At 43.0% G+C, this 21,361-nt stretch overlaps 1 protein-coding gene across 1 annotated transcript; it reads left to right on the top strand.

The window, feature by feature from the left end:
* Nucleotides 1-20,237: 20,237 nt before the first annotated feature.
* Nucleotides 20,238-20,786, top strand: LOC138889507 (uncharacterized). The gene has a single exon (XM_070172824.1). The coding sequence runs from the start codon at nucleotides 20,238-20,240 to the stop codon at nucleotides 20,784-20,786; it is 549 nt and encodes a 182-aa protein (XP_070028925.1).
* The last annotated feature ends 575 nt before the right edge of the window (nucleotides 20,787-21,361 follow it).

A 21,361-nucleotide genomic window follows, 5' to 3' on the forward strand; every position in this document is an offset into this window, starting at 1 on the left:
CTGGTACAGCTGACCATGGCACACTGCTGCCAATCTTTTCTCATCTATCAGGCTCAACTGTTCCAATCGAGCTTTGACCCATTCATCATCATCAATCCCGGCTTCAGCGACAATTCGGAGGGACGGAATTTCAACCTCCGCTGGTATTACGGCCTCAGTTCCATACACCAACAAATAAGGAGTTGCGCCTGTGGAAGTTCGGACGGTAGTGCGGTAACCCAACAAAGCAAAGGGTAATTTCTCGTGCCATTGTCTGGACCCTTCCACCATTTTTCGCAGTATCTTCTTGATATTCTTATTGGCTGCTTCGACTGCTCCATTCGCCTTGGGACGATATGGGGTGGAATTGCGGTGTGTAATCTTGAATTGTTGGCATACCTCTTTCATCAGGCTGCTATTAAGATTCGCACCGTTATCCGTGATGATCACTTTTGGGATCCCAAATCTGCAGATGATATGGGAGTGAACAAAGTCCACCACCGCCTTCTTGGTTACTGATTTGAAGGTTTTAGCCTCAACCCATTTGGTGAAGTAATCAATGGTCACTAGAATGAACCTGTGACCGTTGGATGCTGCTGGCTCGATGGGCCCAATGACATCCATGCCCCATGCCACAAACGGCCAAGGTGCTGACATCGTATGTAACTCTGTTGGCGGAGAATGAATCAAATCCCCATGTATCTGGCATTGATGGCATTTCCTCACAAAAGTGATGCAATCGTGTTCCATGGTGAGCCAATAACACCCTGTTCGAAGGATCTTTCTTGCCAATACATATCCGCTCATGTGCGGTCCGTAAACTCCAGCATGTACCTCTGCCATAACCGTCGTTGCTTGACTGGCATCTATGCATCTCAACAATCCCAAATCCGGGGTTCTTTTGTACAATACTCCTCCACTGAGGAAGAAACCATTCGACAAACGCCGAAGGGCTCTTTTTTGGTCTCCAGAGGCATGTTCTGGATATATCCCCATTCTGAGGTATTCCTTGATATCATGAAACCAGGGTTCGCCATCTGCTTCTTCTTCTATGGCATTGCAGTAGGCGTGCTGATCACGGACCTGGATGTGTAGAGGATCAACATACATTTTGTCAGGGTGGTGCAGCATTGATGCTAAGGTGGCCAAAGCATCTGCAACCTCATTGTGAACTCTCGGAATGTGTTTGAATTTCACCGATCGAAATTGCTTGCTCAGATCATGCAAGCATTGTCGGTATGGTATGAGCTTTAGATCTCGTGTTTCCCATTCACCCTGAATTTGATGTACCAAGAGGTCCGAGTCTCCCAAGACCAAGACGTCTTGGACATCCATGTCGGCAGCCAGGCGCAGACCCAGAATGCAAGCCTCATACTCGGCCATATTGTTGGTGCAATAGAAGCGTAGTTGAGCCGTAACAGGATAATGCCGTCCTGTTTCAGAAATGAGTACTGCTCCTATTCCAACCCCTTTTGCGTTTGCAGCTCCATCGAAGAAAAGCTTCCAACCCGGTTCCTCAGGTAATTCCAAATCATTCGTATGCATCACCTCTTCGTCAGGAAAATACGTTCTTAAGGGCTCGTATTTTTCATCAACGGGATTCTCTGCCAAATGGTCTGCCAGTGCCTGGGCTTTCATGGCCGTCCTCGTTACGTAGATGATATCAAATTCTGTGAGCAGAATTTGCCATTTTGCCAACCTTCCCGTGGGCATAGGTTTCTGAAAGATGTACTTCAATGGGTCCAAACGGGATATGAGATAAGTAGTATACGAAGACAGGTAGTGCTTCAACTTCTGAGCTACCCAAGTTAAGGCACAACATGTTTTCTCGAGTTGAGTGTACTTGACCTCATGTACTGTGAATTTCTTGCTAAGATAGTAGATGGCCTTGCTCCTTCCTTCCTGTGTCATCGTGTTGCCCCAATACACAACCAAATGAATTTTCCAAGACCGTCAGGTAAAGAATTAGGGGCTTCCCGGGCTTAGGCGGGACCAATACGGGTGGATTAGACAGATACCCTTTGATTTGGTCGAAAGCCTCCTGACACTCTGCCGTCCAACCTACCGCAGCATCCTTTCTCAGCAGCCGAAATATGGGCTCACAAGTTGCTGTGAGTTGAGCGATGAACCTGCTGATGTAATTGAGTCTACCCAGCAAACTCATTACCTCTGTTTTGTTCCTTGGCGGTGGCAAATCTCGGATGGATTCAATTTTGGATGGGTCTAACTCAATCCCCCGTCGACTGACGATGAATCCTAGCAACTTTCCTGATGGAACCCCGAATGCGCATTTGGCCGGGTTAAGCTTGATATCATACCTCCGGAGTCTTTGGAAAAATCTCCTTAGGTCTGCCACATGGTCCTCCTGACGCCAAGATTTGATGATCACATCATCGACGTACACCTCTATTTCTTTGTGTATCATGTCATGAAACACAGCAGTCATTGCTCGCATGTACGTTGCCCCAACGTTCTTTAACCCGAACGGCATTACCCGATAGCAGTAGGTTCCCCATGGCGTAATAAACGCTGTCTTCTCAGCATCCTCCTCGTCCATTAGGATCTGATGATAACCCGCATAGCAATCCACAAAGGATCCGATCTCGCGCCCAGCGCAGTTATCGATCAGGATATGAATGTTGGGTAGCGGGAAATTGTCCTTGGGACTTGCTTTGTTGAGGTTGCGGTAATCAACGCATACCCTGATTTTTCCATCCTTCTTTGGGACCGGTACCACATTGGCCAACCACTCGGGATATCGAGTGACCCGAATGACCTTCGATTGAAATTGCTTGATCACTTCTTCTTTGATCTTTACACTCATTTCTGTTTTAAATTTTCTTAGTTTTTGCTTGACCGGAGGGTATGCCGGGTCAGTGGGTAGTTTGTGAACCACTAAATTGGTGCTTAATCCAGGCATATCATCATATGACCATGCAAAAACATCTTTGAATTCCCTGAGAGTTTTGATCAATTCTGCTTTGACATTCGGCTCAATGTGGATGCTAATTTTGGTCTCTTGGACGTTATCAGCGTCTCCTAGGTTCACAGCCTCAGTGTCATTTAGGTTAGGCTTGGGTTTCTCTTCAAATTGGCACAGTTCTGGGTTTATCTCTTCGAAGGCTTCCCCTTCGTCACATTCAGATTCATTATCACAAACGACCTCTTGCATCATTGAGTCAGATTCAGATTGATTTATTAGACTAGGTCGAAGATCCGCTGTGCATGCCATGTCATTAGGACCAGTAAAAAGAGAACTGTTCAGAAAGAAAAAGAACAAAACAAAATTAAAATGGAACAAAAGAAAAGAACTTTATTAAACATTGCGGGATAAAAGGGTTCACACTTTTACAAAAACGAAAGTAAAAATTTGGATTACACCCTTGAATAATCCGGACAAAACAAAACACACAAACAAAACATTAATCAAAGCCTACTACCAAGACTCCCCTCGGACAGGAAGAGGAGTAACCATCCAATTGTTGGTCTTGGCCTCAGGCCCCACAAATTGTATCTCTGCTCTGCTGGAACCTTCTCCAGCTTCCACCATACTGACATCCGTGAATAGCCTCTCAAAACTCAGATTCAGGTCTTCATTTATACCGATCAAAGGTCCTCGAATCTTTGGGACCGGCGACCCCTTGGTACTTGATTTGACAAAAGACCTTGAGAGACGTGGCACCGGCTTAGATAGAAACCAAACCCTCTTCTTCATTTTTCGTGCTTGCTTCCTATCTGCTGCGGTTGGTTTGAACCCCAATCCGAAAGTTTCCAGATTTTTAGGAAGGGAGACAGGTTGGATTATCCCTTGAAGCTCGACTCCCAGGCCTTTTCCCGGTACAAATCCATTACCCAGCATTTCCGAGACCATCATGACCGTTGCGGCAGCTACCCTAGGGTGCGGGATGATTTCTCCTTCAGAAATTTTGTTGGCTGACCCTGTATCGAGAATCTGGTAGACCCAGGGGCCCTTTGTCCTCAGCGGTCTCTATGAAAGGCACAATGGTTCCGCCCATGGTGCACGTTGTATCCTCGCCGTGTAACACGACCTCTTGTCTTTCCCACTCGAACTTCACCGTCTGATGTAGGGTGGAAGGCACCGCTTTGGCTGCATGAATCCAGGGTCGTCCTAACAGCAGATTGTAAGAAACTGTGGCATCTAACACCTGGAATTCCATGGTAAACAGGACCGGCCCAATGGTCAGTTCAAGTACAACATCCCCCACAGTGGCTGTTCCGTTTCCGTCAAACCCCCGGACACAGATGCTATTCTCCCGGATTCTTCCACGGTCGATCTTTAACTGGTCCAGGGTGGACAATGGACAAATATTGGCGCTTGAGCCGTTATCCACCAATACTCGAGTTACCACCGAGTCTTCACATTTGACAGCTAGGTATAGGGCCTTGTTATGCTCTGTACCTTCCACCGGTAGGTCATCATCTGAGAATGTTACCCTGTTCACCTCGAAGATCTTGCTGGCAATGGTTTCCAGGTGGTTTACAGAAATCTCACTGGGTAAATGAGCCTCGTTCAATATCTTCAACAGGGCCCGACGATGCTCCTCAGAATGGATCAGCAACGACAACAGTGAGATCTGGGCCGGTGTTTTTCTCAGCTGTTCGACCACAGAATAGTCATGTACTTTCATCTTCCTCAGGAATTCTTCAGCCTCTTCTTCGGACACTGGCTTCTTGGTTGCCACTGGGTTGGTTTTTCTTAGCTCCACCGGAGCAAAACATCGACCTGATCGAGTCAGCCCTTGCGCTTCACAACTGACTTCTTCCACCTGTTTTCCTTGGTACGTCACCACTGCCTTTTCATATTTCCAAGGCACAGCCCTGCTGTCAATCATTGGCAGTTGGACCACAGGCTTTATGGTCACCCGTTCTCTACATACCCCTTTCAACACGACTGCCGGTGTGGGCAGGATCCCTGGTATTACCAACTTGCTTGGCTCGGGTTTGCTTGCTATGATGGACGGGCTCTTCCCCAATATCACTACCGGCTTGACGCCTTCTCCCTGCGACTGTACACTTGTTCCTCCACTGGTTAAGACTTCTTTCGGGGCGGCTTGGATCATCATCACTGTTTGTGAGGGTTTTCTTAATTCTCCTCCCTCACACACCAACTCAATCATGTGAGTTTCGTGGTGCGCTGGCAGTGGGTTTTGGTTGATGTTAGGAGCCTCCGGTGTCTGGACCTCGATCTTATTGGTGTCAATAAGATCCTGTATGGCATGCCTTAACTTCCAGCACTTCTCGGTATCGTGCCCGAGCATCCCTGAACAGTATTCACAACTGATTGATCGATCTACATTCTGAGGTGGGGGATTTGGTTCCCGAGTCTGGACAGGACTAACCAAACCCAATTGCCTCAGTTTGTGAAACAAAGCGGTGTAGGTTTCTCCCAGCTCTGTGAAAGTTCTCTGCTTCCGCAACCTGTCATTCCTAGCATCTGGATTTCCCCGGAAGCCTGCCCCTGAAGGGTTTCTATATGCCCTTGGCGGAGGGTAGGTGTTTTGTGGTGGTGCATATATGTTCTGGGGAGCCGGTGCGCGCCATTGTGGGCGAACCGGAGGCTGAGTGTATACCTGGGCTTGGTGTACGGAACAATGTGGTTCTCGAGGTGGATAGAAATTTTGTGGTGGGTTGTATGGGTAGTTTGACCTGTGAGGCCTGGGTTGGTTGTAGTGCGGCCTGCCAGCCCTGGACCAACTGCCTGCCTCGATCGTGGCAACCTCTTCTTTCTTTCTTCTTAGCGCACCTCCCGTGCCGCTTTGAATAGCCTGGGTTGTGGCCTTAAGTGCCGAATAGTTTAAGATCTTGTCCGACCTCAAACCTTCTTCTATCATGACCCCTATTTTGACCACCTCGTTGAAAGATTTTCCAACCGTTGTCACCAAGTGACCAAAGTAGGTTGGATCCAATGTCTGCAAAAAATAGTCCACCATCTCTCCCTCTCTCATGGGAGGATCGACTCTAGCTGCTTGTTCTCTCCAGCGGAACCCGAACTCGCGAAAACTTTCCCCGGGTTTCTTCCCAGTTCTCAATAACGTGAGACGGTCAGGGACTATCTCCAGATTGTATTGGAAATGACCTGCAAAAGCCTGCGCCAGGTCATCCCACGTGTACCACCTGCTGAAATCCTGCCTGGTATACCATTCCAGTGCAGATCCGCTCAGACTTTGGCCGAAATAAGCTATCAAAAGCTCATCCTTGCCTCCTGCCCCTCTCATTTTACTACAGAATCCCCGCAAATGTGCCATGGGATCACCGTGCCCTTCATATAAATCAAACTTGGGCATCTTGAACCCAGCCGGGAGTTGGACGTCTGGGAAAGGGCACAGATCTTTGTATGCCACGCTGACTTGATTGCCCAGCCCGTGCAAGTTCCTGAAGGATTGCTCCAGGCTTTTGAACTTTCTCAATACTTCATCCTGTTCAGGGGCCTTAACCGGCTTCTCAATCTCTGCCGGAACTTCCAAATGGGGATTGTAAGCCTGTGGTTCGGGTGCATGGAATGTAGGCTCAGGGGGATAGTATTGTGTATCGTGAGCCTGAAACAATGGCTCACTGGTCGTTCGCTGCAAAGGGGCTGATGCAGGTCCCACAAAAATGGGAATATTGGGTGTTGGGAGAGGTTGATGGGGTGGTGGAGCTTGGGAATCATGAGGGCTTCTTTCTTGATGATAGAGGGGATTTGGGCGGCTTGTGGAAGGGCCAGAGTGAGGGTACTCCGGCATGTGTCCCAGTGTTTCAGGACTCTTTTGTGTTTTGGCTAGGGCTAGTTGCATTGCATTCATTTCTAGTCCCATCCTTTCAATCTTTTCCATCGCTTCTTTTAACAACTGGCTCATCGGCCTTTCTTCCTCATTGCTATTCTCCGAAGTAGTCATGCTTGTTGCTACCGGTCCTTTGGATCTGGTTTGGTATGAGTGTGTTGCCAGAATTCTTTAACAACTAACTTGTCTGGATCAGACAATAACAAACTTCGTTAGCGTTAGATTTCAACAGATTTGATCATAACACATAGAGGATGCAATGCACCTAGGCAGTTAATCGTTTCTACATGCTTTGCCTCAAACAACATACGTCATCCCGGTTTGCTCATTCATCCCTTTTTAAAGTACTTTGGGAAACCCTGTGTTTTATTTTGTATTTTTATTTTTATTTATTAAAAGCGGTCGAATCTTATGGGGATTGCCTACGTATCACGTCCCCGCGTGAATCAGACCAGGCGTAGTTCTGCCTTAAAGTAAAGAAACACAAAATTCTTGTGAAATCGTTAAATTCATTCTCAAAATTTTCATCAAAGAAAATGAACAACATTACATTTGAAAACCTTTGTGAAAACAATGTCTTGAAACACATACATTCAAATTGAAATAAAAAGATACAATTCTTAACATCTCATAACGTGCCCCACTTTCCACTTGTGTTGTAAATTATTAGATCATTTGCTCAAGGCGGGGCTTGACCCGGATGTCCTCCCAATGTTCGATACATCCTTTCCAACTCCACTGCTAGATGACGGGCAAAGGCGGGTGCATGCTCGGTAAACCTTTCATAATCCATTCCTTGACAGTTTACATAACTTTGAGAGGTGTAGACCGCCAGGTCGTGGATCTGTGCCCTGAAATCTTGGAGACGTTGGCCTTGATCCTGCAATTGCTGCTGGCGAGTGGTGGCTACATCTCGGATACGGCCTTCACGATCTAGGGCTGACTCTAATAGAGCTCGGAGTCTGGCCTGCTCTAATCTCATCTGCGCTCTTTCTCTCTCAGTGTCCGCTTGTTGATGCTCTTTGTACCTTCTTGCTTTTTCTAGTTGTGCACGAAGTTGGTCTCCTGATCGTATCCAATGGTCTTTTTCCTTCTCGAATTGTGCCCTGTCTTTCTCGGATTGCCTATTTTGGCGTTCCTTATCAGATCTGGCTTCTTCGTTTAATTGTTGGATCCTTTCTTTTGCTTTGCTCAACGCCCTTTCTTTTGCAGCAAGAATGGAATCATAATCCTGCATTCTTTCAAAAAGATTGGCGATGGTTTTTTGATCCTTCCAATTCCTCATTGGCGTTTCAGAAGCCTTTTTCATTTTCAGAAATCGAGCATGAAGACTTTCATTCTCACAGGCTAGACTCTTCTTCTCGCCTTCAGCTTCTTGTGCTTGCAAATCCTTCTCCAGACTGAGGTTCCTTAGATTTTCCTTTAGGGCGTGGATAGTTGCTTTGTATCCCTTCTCTTTTTCTCCCCAGATCAACCGCTCTTGGATTTTATCATTAAAGTTTTGAATATGGGGTCTTTTAGTTGGCCTTCTCAGCTTAGGTTCTGGTTCCTCATCCATGCGAGACCGTTTCTCGAACCACCTTGCATATCCAGGATTTATCTCACCCTTTGTAGTGTCTGGGACTTGAGTATCGCTTTTTAAGTATCGACATCCATTCCACATCTGCTGAAGTAACGCCTCAGGAATAGTGGCCTCTGGGTGTAGTTCGATTTCTTGCGCACTCAAATCTTCATCATCAGGAACTACTTGATATCTTCCTAGTTGTCTTAGGACTCTCAATGGCGCGTATGGCTGGATGCTTCTCAATCCCAATAGTAGCAGATAACTATTTGAGTTTGACATATGTATTACTTCCCTCATTGATAGCCATCCCAAAGTCCATTCAATTTGATTTGCCGTTAGAGCCCTTAGCCGAGATACCCATGCTTCTGTCCCCTCTGGAACCTGATAATTTTTCACTCTTTCCTCATAACCCTCGATGTAATTATCGTTGTTTGGCCTGTGCTGTATGATCTTGGGCTGTTGTTGGAGATGTTCAATCAACCACATTTGCAACAAAATTTCGCATCCCTCGAAGACTTTCGCTCCTGCTTTACATAAAGTCAAAGCCCGATAAATGTCTGAGAGAATGATGGGGACAATGGTGTGGTTTTCCTTGGAGGTGAGGATTTGCACAACTTTTGCGGTGCGAATATCGATTGTTCGTTCTTTGTTCGGGAAGACCATGATTCCTAGAAAAGCCACCATGAAGGCGAAACGACGGTGAACCTGCCATGCGTCTTTGTCTTGTTTGTTAGTAAGGCCTTTCTCATGAATTTCGAACCCATCTGACTTTCCGAACCTTGAATACAAAAAGTTGAAAGAACAACATCCGTTGACGACGTTGCTTTTCCTGATTTGACTGCTGATGTTCAAAAGACCGAAGAATCGATGTACCGAGGGAGCCTTCGTGAATATCAAGCTTTGATTCCTTAAACTTCCGTCAAAACCAACATATCCAGCTACCTCTTCTAATGTAGGTGTGAGCTCGAAGTCAGAGAAACGAAAGACATTGTGAACAGGGTCCCAAAAAGTTACTAATGCCGCAATCAGATCCTCACAGGGTTTAACTTTCATAATGTCCGGGAGATTTCCCAAATGCTTGATGACCCACTTTTGACCATCTTCACCCAATTCACACCACCACATTTGAAGTTGGAATAGAAACTCTTCTGGATTTGCGGATGAGGGGTTTTGTGTGGTGCTCATTTTGTATCTGAAATTTTAATTTAATAAAGTCAAGACTCATTTTGAAAACATACTCCAATCATTTTCAGTCAAAAACTATTTCAAAAACTCATTTTGCTCATTTTTTTTTCCGGGATTTTTCTTTCAAACTATTTTCAAGATTAAATACCTTTATTTCAAGATTTGAAAACTATACTTTATTTTTATTACATATATATATATATATATTTTATTATGACCCATTTTACTCCTCAGCTCCTACCATGATTTCATTTAAGCCAGTCAGCGAGCATGTTCGAGGCAAATGAATGCATGTATAGCAAGTAGGATGCATCAGGATGGTCTTTTTATTTCGGGTTCACCTGTCTTAGACGGACCCAACCCCTGTGTTGAGTCCCCTAAGTCAAATGCACGTGATGCAAATAAACGTTCCTACTAGGGATCCGGTACATGGCTGAGTTATTCTAAGTGTAACCCTGAGGTTGATTGTTCTAAACCTGGCTTACCCAAACGGACAGTTTGAGCCGAAGCGGGGGCAACGTACCGGGAGCACGAAAGTCTGCCCGGCCTAGTTACTTGTCCCAACTCCGTCTTATTTGGTATGACTTTAACAGAAAGGTGGGTCACGCGCACGTGTACACCATAAATTCAGAAGACTCAGAAAGAAGGGTTTCGTAGCAGTTTTATATACACAATTCAGATAATATTAAAGCGGTAAAAGCATCATTTAGCACATTAAGCATATATCATGTAAAAATCAGATAATAAATAAAGCCAAATAACAACAATTATTCTAAGCTCGAATTCTTAACCCTGAACCAGTGGTTCTGGGTCTGATAATCCCCAGCAGAGTCACCAGAGCTGTCACACCTCCTTTTTCCGCACCCGCGGGGCGCAGGGGGAGTTTTTCCAATTAAAGGACAATCGAAACGGGATTGGTTTATTTATTTCAGAGTCGCCACTTGGGAGATTTAGGGTGTCCCAAGTCACCAATTTTAATCCCGAATCGAGGAAAAGAATGACTCTATATTACAGTCTGCGTACCAGAAATCTAGATAAGGAATTCTGTTAACCCGGGAGAAGGTGTTAGGCATTCCCGAGTTCCGTGGTTCTAGCACGGTCGCTCAACTGTTATATTCGGCTTGATTATCTGATTTTATACAAGTGTGAACTTATGTGCAAAATTTAACTTTTAACCGCTTTTATCATTTACTGTTTTTATCAAGAATTGCAACGTTGTGAAAATGTATCTCGAACCGCGTTACAATCAATGTACCCGTGGTCGTCGACACACTTTGACTCCGTTGAGATTTGGATTTGGGTCACATCAATGTGCACCCGAGTTTAAGGAAATTAAATTATTAAAGGCGCGCCTAAAGCGACTAGCGTATTTATTTTGGGTAAGACCGTGGAATTTTACTAAACGGTCCATCCCGAAGTCCAAATAATTTTTAAAGCAAATATTTACTGAGGGCCCCGTAATTTGTATTTTTATTCGGCGAGGCTCATCTCGTTCTTTATTTTTAATGAATTTGCAACGTCATGGACATGCATCTCGAACCACGTCACAGTCAATGTACCCGTGATTAGAAACACATTTCGACTCCGTTGAGAATTGGATTTGGGTCGCATAAATGCTCACCCGAGTTTAAGAAGGTAAGGTTTGTTAAGGCGCGTCCTAAAGAATCTATCGTATTGTTATTTTAGGAGGGTTGTGAGATTTGCTAAACAACCCGTCCTGGAACCTAAATGCTTCGATAATATACATTTAAACAAGGGCCCCGCATTTGCACGTTTTGTTTATTTTCATCGAGGCTCATCTCGTTCTTATTTTAAAAGGATATCCTATAGCAACTACGTTTCTTATCGCGTTTGTCCTTATCAATTGAAAACAGTAGATAGTCCTAATTAATTACATGCTTGCAAGTTGTTTGTAACAACATTCAGAAATGCCTAAAATCAGAAACGAGGCTGTCCGAACAAGTAATCACGGCCCAAATCCAGCCCAAGCGTGATTGGCCAGACCTGGGCCACTGCTTGTTCGAAGCAGGCCGGCTTGGCCTGTTTTGGCCTGAACTCGACCTTTGTAAGGTTGAGGCCCTGAATTTGTGTTCCTGATCTTAAAACATGGTTTTAAGAGTTATATATAGCAATTTATTGGAAAGGAAAGAACTTATTTAGTGTACGAATTTCATGCTTGGCATACATTACATGCTTATACTACACTATTGCACTAAATCTGAGATACAACCTGTTGCCTTAGGCATACTCTTATCACCATCCTATATACACAATCTAACATTCAACTACCATTCATTGACAGTTATCAGGCCTGAAGGCTATCTCCAGCATCCAAAACAAGCATAAAATTTCCTACATTACATGATATTTAAAGGGGCAAACTACGTATATAAACAAAATTCTTCAGGTCTTTCATTTACATTCATGCTCAAATTTCCAGTTACATCTGACAGTGTATTGGGTGTGTACCTGGTATAGAAAGGAAAGGAAGAAAGGGAATAATCAGTCGAGTAGTGTGCCACAATCAACAGCAGCAACAGACACAGCAACAACACAGCAACAAACAACCAGCCGATAATGGTGAAGCTCAGCAAGGAGTCGAGCAACAAATGAACAATCCCAGAAAAAGAACAGAGTAGGAAACAACAGCCCAGAATGTTGAATATAACAGCAACAGAAATCCAATGACCACAAGAAAGCTTGGCAGACAACAGGAAAAGCAAAACCCCACAGAAAACCTGATCAAACTGGACTCTTGCACAGTTTCTTCTAGACAATACTCATTCACAATGTTCTGAAATTTATTTCTATTTTTCCTTTTTAGTTTTCTTACTCCCAGGATCTCTCCAGACTCAAAAATTGAACCCCCCTTTTCTAATGGAAGGTCTGCCTCTTTTATAGCCTAACCTTAACACTTTACAGTCTTTTTGACAACTCAAAATTCCCCCTCCCTGTTGTTTTTCCACTCACCTCTTTTAAATAAACAAAACTCCCATCAAATTCCTGACAGCCCTCTCTCTTTTGTTGTTAAAATGTACTAATCACTTGTTTATTTAACCAAAGTATGGGCAGTAGGAATATAATCTGACAGCACATGCTGTCCAATTATTTTAATTCCTTAAAGCTAACCATACACATGCTGCCCACGGTCCAAACCAAATGGCATCGTGTTTTAAAATCAAAGTCTGAATCTGCCATTATAACCTTTCCCCTAGATGTTCTTTAATTCAATTTGAACAAAATCAATAGGCAATACAATTCAGTTCCTAATGGGATTCAAATACGATCACAGCAAAAATAAACAACATGAATCAAGTTGTTATCATTAATGACTGCAAACTAATTGACGACATATATCGACTCGACTATATTAATCGTAACACATAACAATCAATCGTTCATATAAACAACACGTACAGAGTCCCGAGTGACTTCAGACAACTTTGTTCAATCACTGGGAACCTATATGAATTAACTCGTTTGACGACTAATCTAATCGAACATGTATATCACAGAATACATTCAAATCATACACAGAAAACAATTGACCAAATAAAAGGTCTTTACAAAGACGGAAGAAATTAAGAAAAGTATCAGAAAACACCGAACAAACACAACAGAACATGCTAACATACTCATCCACACGAAAACAGAAAAGGAAAACTTACTAAAAATGTTCAAAGCAGGCCGACCCCAGTCCGAATTAAATTTGACCATTTGAGGCCAAACAAACTCTAACCAGGGTGTTCTCAAACCGAGAACACCTTGGTTAAGGTCTATTAGACCTCAAACCCTCCATGAAGCAGGTCGGGTTCCTCAGGCTCTTGTGTTCTAAGGTTCAAATTTTCAGATCTGGTTTTTTAGGAGTTGTGGGTAGATTCGGACCAAACCAAGCTTGGTTTGGTCACGAGGAAGGTCAGGGGAATGTCTGGTATGAAGATGGAGTGGTTTGGCATAGGTCCGGGTTCGACTCAAATCTTCAAACGAAGATTCGAGACGAGGGAAGGTGATTCGAGGCAAGAGGGTAACAAATCCATGTTCAGGGGAGTGAGGGGGTCTTAGGGTGTTCAGGAGGTGGTCACCGGCGTTCGTGCCGCCGGCTTTAATGGCGAGGGAGACGAAGGCGGCTAGGGTTTCTAATGGGAGGTCCGGGTTCGACTTGGGGACGAAGGGGTGGGGTGTTGGTATAGGGGGCGTGGGTGTAAGGGAAGGTTTATATATGGTCTATGGGATTGGATCTGAGCCGTTAGATCAGATGATCTCAACGGCTTGGATCTGAGGGTGAGAACTGAGACGGGGTCGTTTGGTAGTTAAACGGGGTCGTTTGGTTTAAGTGAGGGGTTGGGTCAGATTTGGGTCGGGTTTGAACCTGGGTTATTGAAAGTGATCCTGGACCGTTGGATTGGATTGATTGGAACGGCTGAGATGGATTGGCCTGAAACGATGCCGTTTCAGGAGATGCCTGGGCAGCCGGATTTGGACTGGGCCTGAGTGCTGGTTGGGCCTGTTATTTTGTTTAATTTTTTGGCCCAAACCGATTTCCTTCACTTTTGTTTTCTAATTTCATTTTTTCTTTTTTTAAAACAAAAATAAAAATAAAAATAATAAATAACGAAATTAAAACTAAACAACAATGCAACATTTTAACACAATTATCACAAAAATTATTTAAGTAAGTTAAAAACCTAGAACAAACGATGCACACATATATATATATATATATATATATATTTTGAATTTTCTTTTGCTGACCGAATTATGGTTTAATCATACATATTTTGTATTTTTGTTTGTTAATGATTAAATGCAAAAATGGACAGATCCACAAATGACTAACAACACATGTCACGAAAACTCGAACAATTGTACAGCGAAACCATTTGTTACTATTTTTATTTTCTTTTGGAGCGATTGCTCGTAAAGCAAAAATCACGTGCTTACAGTCCAAATAAATATTATGGGCTAATATAATTGAATTAATTATATAAGTTCAACACATATGAGTTAATAAATAAATCTTAATCCATTGGGCTAGCCCAATTAATTGGGCTAAAGTAATGAACTCACTTCATTAGGCCCAAGATGTCATCCTGCTAGAGGTCCAGTTTGGTGCCACATGTCAAATGACGTGGCGTGCCAAGTCAAACAGAAGAGCCAATGGGATTATGCCACATGTCAAAATGACAAGGCATGTCAAGTCACATTAGAAAGCCAATGAAACTGTGCTACGTGTGCAAGTGACATGTTATGACCAATCAAATGCGGCCATGTCACACTTCAATTTGATTAGTCGGAATGAGTTTGTTCTTATCACAACTTCTCGCTTCCACAACTATAAATATGGGTCTTCATAACTCAGAAAGACACCAGAAGTTATAACAAGAAGCAAAAGAGAGCGCGTGGATCAAACGCCGCAAATTTCTTTACAAGTTTCAAGCTTCAAGCAATCAAATTCATGCTCAAGAACGAAGAACAAATCAAGTTCAAGCTCAAGAATGAAGAACAAATCAAGATCAAGCTCAAACTCAAGAACAAGATCATTGTTCGTGGCAACAAACATAGATTCAAGATCAAGCTCAAAGGCCCTTGAATTTATTTACTATTGAAAAGAAGAATCTGAGGATTCATAGAGATTGTAACACTCAAATATTTGAAATAAAATACTACGATTGCTGCAATATTTTTCGGTCTTGATTTTATTTTCTCAACGTAATTTATTGACTACAAATTCCGGCACACCCAGTGGGACAATCTCTACCTCTCATCTCAACTTTTCAATCACCAAAGTCCAAGAACATTGAAATGGCTTCAAAGAAATCAACTCCGGTTCAACTTCCACCAAGGCTGCTAACTCCAGGTTCTATGCTGATATGGAAAGCATCCTCGATGTCACCTTTAGAAGCTTCAGACCAGTTACGAGGAGCAAAGCAAGCTCTTTAGGACAACAAGCACCCCAAGTACCGTCTGCATTAACCCCTGTTTTCGGATCTTTATCCTCAAAAGAAGCAAGATCTTCCGAAAATGCATCTGAAGGAGGAAGCGTGTTGCTAAAAAGATCAAGAAAACTCTTGCTCTGCTTGACCTATTCGGATCCAAGCACTCTACTGTGAAGGAAGATGATGATACTTCAAGTGATGAATCCTTCCCACTTACACCACATAGCGTGAGTCAATCAAGGATCAATCTGTGTGAAAATGCATGCTACTCTCCGTCGTCCACAACAATCATGCAAGCCATGGTGACAAATACTTCATCTATGGAGGAACAGTTGACAAACTTGATGGAAGCAATTGCTGGATTGACTAAATGCATGCAAAATCAAGAGGCTAGAATTGACAAGCTAACAGACAGAGTGGGAATCTTGATGGAAGAATAATCCACCCATGCACCCGGGAAGCTCCCAAAAGTTCTAGAGAGTGACTCTCCCCCAAGGCCAGTATCATCTACTAAGGCTATCCCTGTCTCATCTGAAGGGAAGATTCCAATCGATCAACTGAAGGAGTTCATTGAAGGAACCATTAAGAACAAATATGAAGTTGCTGCCAAATCCCTTACATATGCAAAGCCGTACACTGCAAGGGTTGATATGTTGAAGATGCCTGCTGGCTATCAATCTCCAAAGTTTCAATAGTTTGATGGTAAAGGTAACCCAAAACAACATGTGGCGCACTTCGTGGAGACGTGCAACAATGCTGGGACTTATGGAGATTACCTTATTAAGCAGTTTGTCCGATCGCTAAAAGAAAATGCTTTTGACTGGTACACAGACCTCGAAGTTGGATCTATCGATAGCTGGGATCAAGTAGAGCAAGAGTTCCTCAATCGCTTTTATAGTATGAGACGTACTGTGAGTATGATAGAACTTACAAATACTCATCAACGAAAGGGGGAACCAGTTATAGACTTTATCAATCATTGGAGGAATGCAAGCCTCAACTGCAAATATAGACTTAGTGAAGCTTCAGGCATAGAGATGTGCATCTAAGGCATGCATTGGGGATTGCGCTATATCTTGCAAGGTATCAAGCCTGACACATTTGAAAAACTTGCAACTCGTTCCCATGACATGGAATTGAGCATGGCCTCCACTGGAAATGAAAGGTGGCCCATCTATAAACCTCGCAAAGGGAATGGCAAGCAAGAAGTCAGGAAGTGGGGCAAGTTCGTACCCAAGTCTGAAAGCAAAGAAGCTATGAATGTCAACACATCACCTGTGAAGTTCACAATAAAGGCGAGCAAGAAGCAGAGTATGAAATCTACTTCTTTTCAAGATAAGCGAAGTGGAAAGTTAACTTTAAAAGAAATGCAAGAGAAAGAGTACCCATTTATGGATTCTGATATGCCAGCTATTTTTGAAGAACTCCTCGAGTTAAATCTCATTGAGCTTCCGTAGATGAAGAGACCAAATGAAGCTGGGAAAACAAATGACCCAAATTACTGCAAATGCCATCGACTTGTGAGCCACCCTCTAGAAAAGTGCTTTGTCTTCAAGGACAAAGTCATGGACTTGGCTCGCAAAAAGAAGATTGTGCTTGAAGATGAGAAAGCAAGCGCAAACCAAGTCTCTATCACCTTTGGCTCATTTAGTCCAGATGAATTATACGGTATTAAAGAAAGTAAAGATGAAGAATTACTAGAGAATGACAAAGTTGAAGTCAATCAACCTGAGGATGATGAAGGTTGGACATTAGTGACTCGCCGTAGGCGCCACAAAAGGAGACCACGGAAAGGATCAATGGAACAACCAACAAGGAAAATAATGGTGAAAAGACCAAGGAGATGAAATCCAGTTAAGCACATAAAGAAAGCAAAAATGGAGGTGCACCACCCTCAAAATCCACGACATCCAGTGACATTGGAGGATTTCTTTCCATGTTGGTTTCCGCATGAAGATTTCCCGTGATGGTATTGAAGCCTCTTGTTGCAATGCTGATAAAGGGGAAGAAAAGAGTGATGACCTGCCATTAGCACCATCTTCAGAAAAGCTCATCGAGTCTACTCCTCAAGAAGATAATGTGTGAGAGGAAAAGGTTACGTTCACAAATGAAGACCTTCTACTAGGTGACGCTCTTCACAATCGCCCATTATACCTAGTTGGCTATATGCACGATGAAAGGATAAATCGAATTTTGGTTGATGGGGGATCCTCAGTGAACATTTTGTCAATCCGCACTATGAAAGAACTTTGTATTCCCATGAACAAACTCTTAGAAAGTCGTGTAATGATCCAACGATTCAACCAAGAGGGCAAAGATCCATAGGCACGATCAGGCTGGAAATCACCATTGAAGATATGCAATCAAGTGCATGGTTACATGTAATCGACGCAAAGACTTCATACAATTTCTTACTTGGAAGGCTTTGGATACATGAGAATAAAGTGGTTCCATCTACCTACCATCAATGTTTAAAATACTACGAGGGTGAAGTCGAGAAGAAGATAGTTGCTGATGATGAGCCATTCACTGAGGCAGAGTCACACTCGCTGATGCAAAGTTCTACTTGAAGAAACACATTGTGAAGGAGATAAAAGCTGATGATGACATGAAAAGCAAGAATGACGAGCCCATAACTAAAAGAGCTGAGGTGACTATTGGTAAAGCCAAAGCTATTATTGAGGAGGTACACTCCAACGTGAATAAATCTCATAAAGGGGGTATTGCGTCTTATGGCAAGAAAGTAAGTCTTGTACTCTAATATGTCCCTAAAAGGAAGAAAGACGAGGGCAAATCATCTAATCTCCAAACCAAAACGTTAAAGGAGTTAACTCTTCCGGTGAAACGAACTGAGGTAGTAAAGTTTTCCTCGAAGACGCTTGCAGGGTTTGTAGCCCAAAATCATTTGCAGAATGTGGCACTCCCTACAAAGTGAACAGATGAAGTTTTTGATCCTAACGCTTACAAGCTATTTGCAAAAGCTGGATACAATCCCAATGAGCTGTTAAAGTTAGGAAAGATCCCATCAGAAGCTACAACGAGACAACCACGTGAAGGTTTGGGATACAAGCAACCGTCACCAGTGCGCATCTCTATAAGAAGGGCGAGTAGGAATTATATCACTGTAGAAGACAAATATGCCATTTCTAACAAGCCTTATGTCTTTGATCGACTTGGAAAATCACCTGTGAGGACCTCCGTGTTTGAAAGATTGGGTCTATTAAAGAAGGGGAACAAGTTCTAGAGAAATTTTCAAAGCATAAGAACACTCGTTTCGCCCAAAATCTAGAAGATCTCTAAGGATTTCCAAAGTTTGGTTCATTCTAGAATGAGGCAACAAACAAAACTTGTGGTCTCATGTAAAGAAGTACTGAAGGTAAAGATATATATTGTGGTCTACACTAAGGAACGTGACGAAGATGAAGAAAGCGTGGGTTCTTCGTATCATGTTACTGTACAAGGTGAGAATGGTGCTCCATTTTCAATGGAGGATAATGCAGAATTGGAAGATGTTTTACCGTGTTATCACATATCTTTCAATGATGGGGACCCTCAAGAAGATAAAGATGCGAAAAATGCTCCACCTGAACTTGAAAAAGGAGTGAAGACGATAGTTGATGCCTTAAAAGAAGTTAACCTTGGCACCGATAAAGAACTAAGACCCACCTACCTAAGTGCTTTGCTAGAATCTAATGAAGAGAGCACTTATATTGAGTTACTCAAGGAGTTCAGGGACGTCTTCGCTTGGAGTTACAAAGAGATGCCTGGCTTGCCATCACCTGGCAGTCAAAAATGGTGCTCACCCTGTTAAACAAGCTCAAAGGCGTTTTTGGCCAGACTTGGTTCCCTTAATTGAAACCAAAGTTAACAAACTCATCGAAGCTGGCTTTATTCGTGAAGTTAAATACCCAATATGGGTTTCAAGTATTGTCCCTGTAAGAAAGAAAAATGGCCATATTCGAGTGTGCGTTGACTTTAGGGATCTTAAGAATGCGTGTCCGAAAAATGAGTTCCCGCTTCCTATTCTAGAACAGATGATCAATGCTACTACTAGGTACGAGGCAATGTCATTTATGGACGGTTCATTAGGCTATAACCAAATTCGCATGGAGCCAAAAGATGAAAAGCTTACTTCATTCCGTACCCCCAAGGGTATTTATTGCTACAAGGTAATGCTTTTTGGCTTAAAGAATACTGGCGCTACTTACCAAATAGCTATGCAAATATCTTTGATGACCTTGTCCACAAGAATGTCGAATGCTATGTTGATGACTAGGTGGTAAAATCAAAAAAGAAAAGCGAACACTTGAAAGACTTGAGAATGGTGTTTGAGTTGCTCCAGAGATGCCAACTTAGGATGAATCCATTAAAATGCGCCTTTGGAGTTACTTCTGGAAAGCTCCTTGGTTTCATTGTTCGACAACGAGGGATTGAAATTGATCATGCCAAAATAGATGCAATCTTGAAAATGCCTGAGCCTCGGGATATTCACGAATTGAAAAGCCTGCAAAGAAAGTTAGTGTACCTTAGGAGATTCATCGCGAACCTAGCTGAAGGTGTCAACCGCAGTCGCCTTATGAAGAAAGGTTCCCTTTCAAATGGGACCAAGTGTGCAGTAATGCCTTTGAGAGCATTAAATCCTACTTGATGAAGCCTCCAGTTTTAGCAGCCCCTATACTTGGAAAGCCATTGTTACTATACATTGCGGCACAAGAAAGGTCTATTGGAGCACTATTATCCTAAGAAAATAGTGAAGGGAAAGAAAACTCTCTGTACTACTTGAGCAGGATGATGACACCAAACGAACTAAATTATTCGCCAATTGAAAAGTTGTGTTTAGCGCTAGTCTTCTCAATTCAAAAGTTGAAGCACTACTTTCAAGTTCATGTTGTTCGTCTTGTTTCTAAGGAAAATCCCATCAAGTTCGTGATGTCAAAACCCGTTCTTAGTGATCGACTAGCGAGATGGTATCTCCAATTTCAAAAATTTGATATTTTGTACATCCCTCAAAAGGTTGTAAAAGGACAAGCATTTGCAGATTTCTTGGCAGATCATCCGATACCTGATGACTGGGAGCTAACTGACAAACTACCTGATGAAGATGCAATGGTTGTTGAAGTTCAACCTCCATGGAAGATGTACTTTGATGGTGTTGCACATCGTGGAGGAGCTGGTGCTGGCATATTATTTGTCACTTCCCAAGGTGAAGTCTTGCCCTGCTCCTTTACCTTGACACAACTCTATTCCAACAATGTTGCTGAGTATCAAACATTAATACTTGGGCTTGAAATAGACGCTGATATGAAGCAATTGCAATTGCAAGTCTTTGGAGACTCCTAGTTAGTGATCAATCAGCTTTTAGCTAGTTACGAGGTCAAGAAGCCTGAACTACGCCCATATCATGATTACGCTAAAAAATTAATGGGGTGGCTCAGTGATGTGACTATTCAGCATGTGCCAAGGAAAGAAAACAAGAAGGCGGATGCTTTAGCTGCCCTAGCTTCATCGTTAACCCTGCTTGATCAAGCGCAAGTTATTGTCTACCAAAAATAGGTAGTACCGCCGCCAAATGAGGTTGTAGGTGAAGAAAATGAACTCAAGCATCTTGTCATTGTTTTTGAAGTCGAGAAAGAAGAATGGAGACAACCCATTATCGACTACTTGTGATGTGGGATACTCTAGAAAATCCGTAGAGAAGAACTAAAATCCGTCGTCGCGCACCTCACTTCCTTTACTACAAAGTTACCCTATACAGAAGATCATTCGAGGGAGTGCTTTTGTGATGCTTAGGGGAATATGAAGCACTCCAAGCTTTATAAGAAGCGCATTCTGGGGTATGTGGGTCGCACCAGTCTGGACCAAAGCTCCACTTCCATATAAAAAAGATGGGATATTATTGGCCAAAGATGGTAAAA

Source organism: Nicotiana sylvestris, chromosome 1 (genome assembly GCF_000393655.2).
Source record: "Nicotiana sylvestris chromosome 1, ASM39365v2, whole genome shotgun sequence".
Taxonomy (NCBI): Eukaryota; Viridiplantae; Streptophyta; class Magnoliopsida; order Solanales; family Solanaceae; genus Nicotiana; species Nicotiana sylvestris.

What these genes read in the sequence shown, in the direction of transcription:
- LOC138889507 (XM_070172824.1), top strand. Translation starts at nt 20,238, where the DNA reads ATGACACCAAACGAACTAAATTATTCGCCAATTGAAAAGTTGTGTTTA.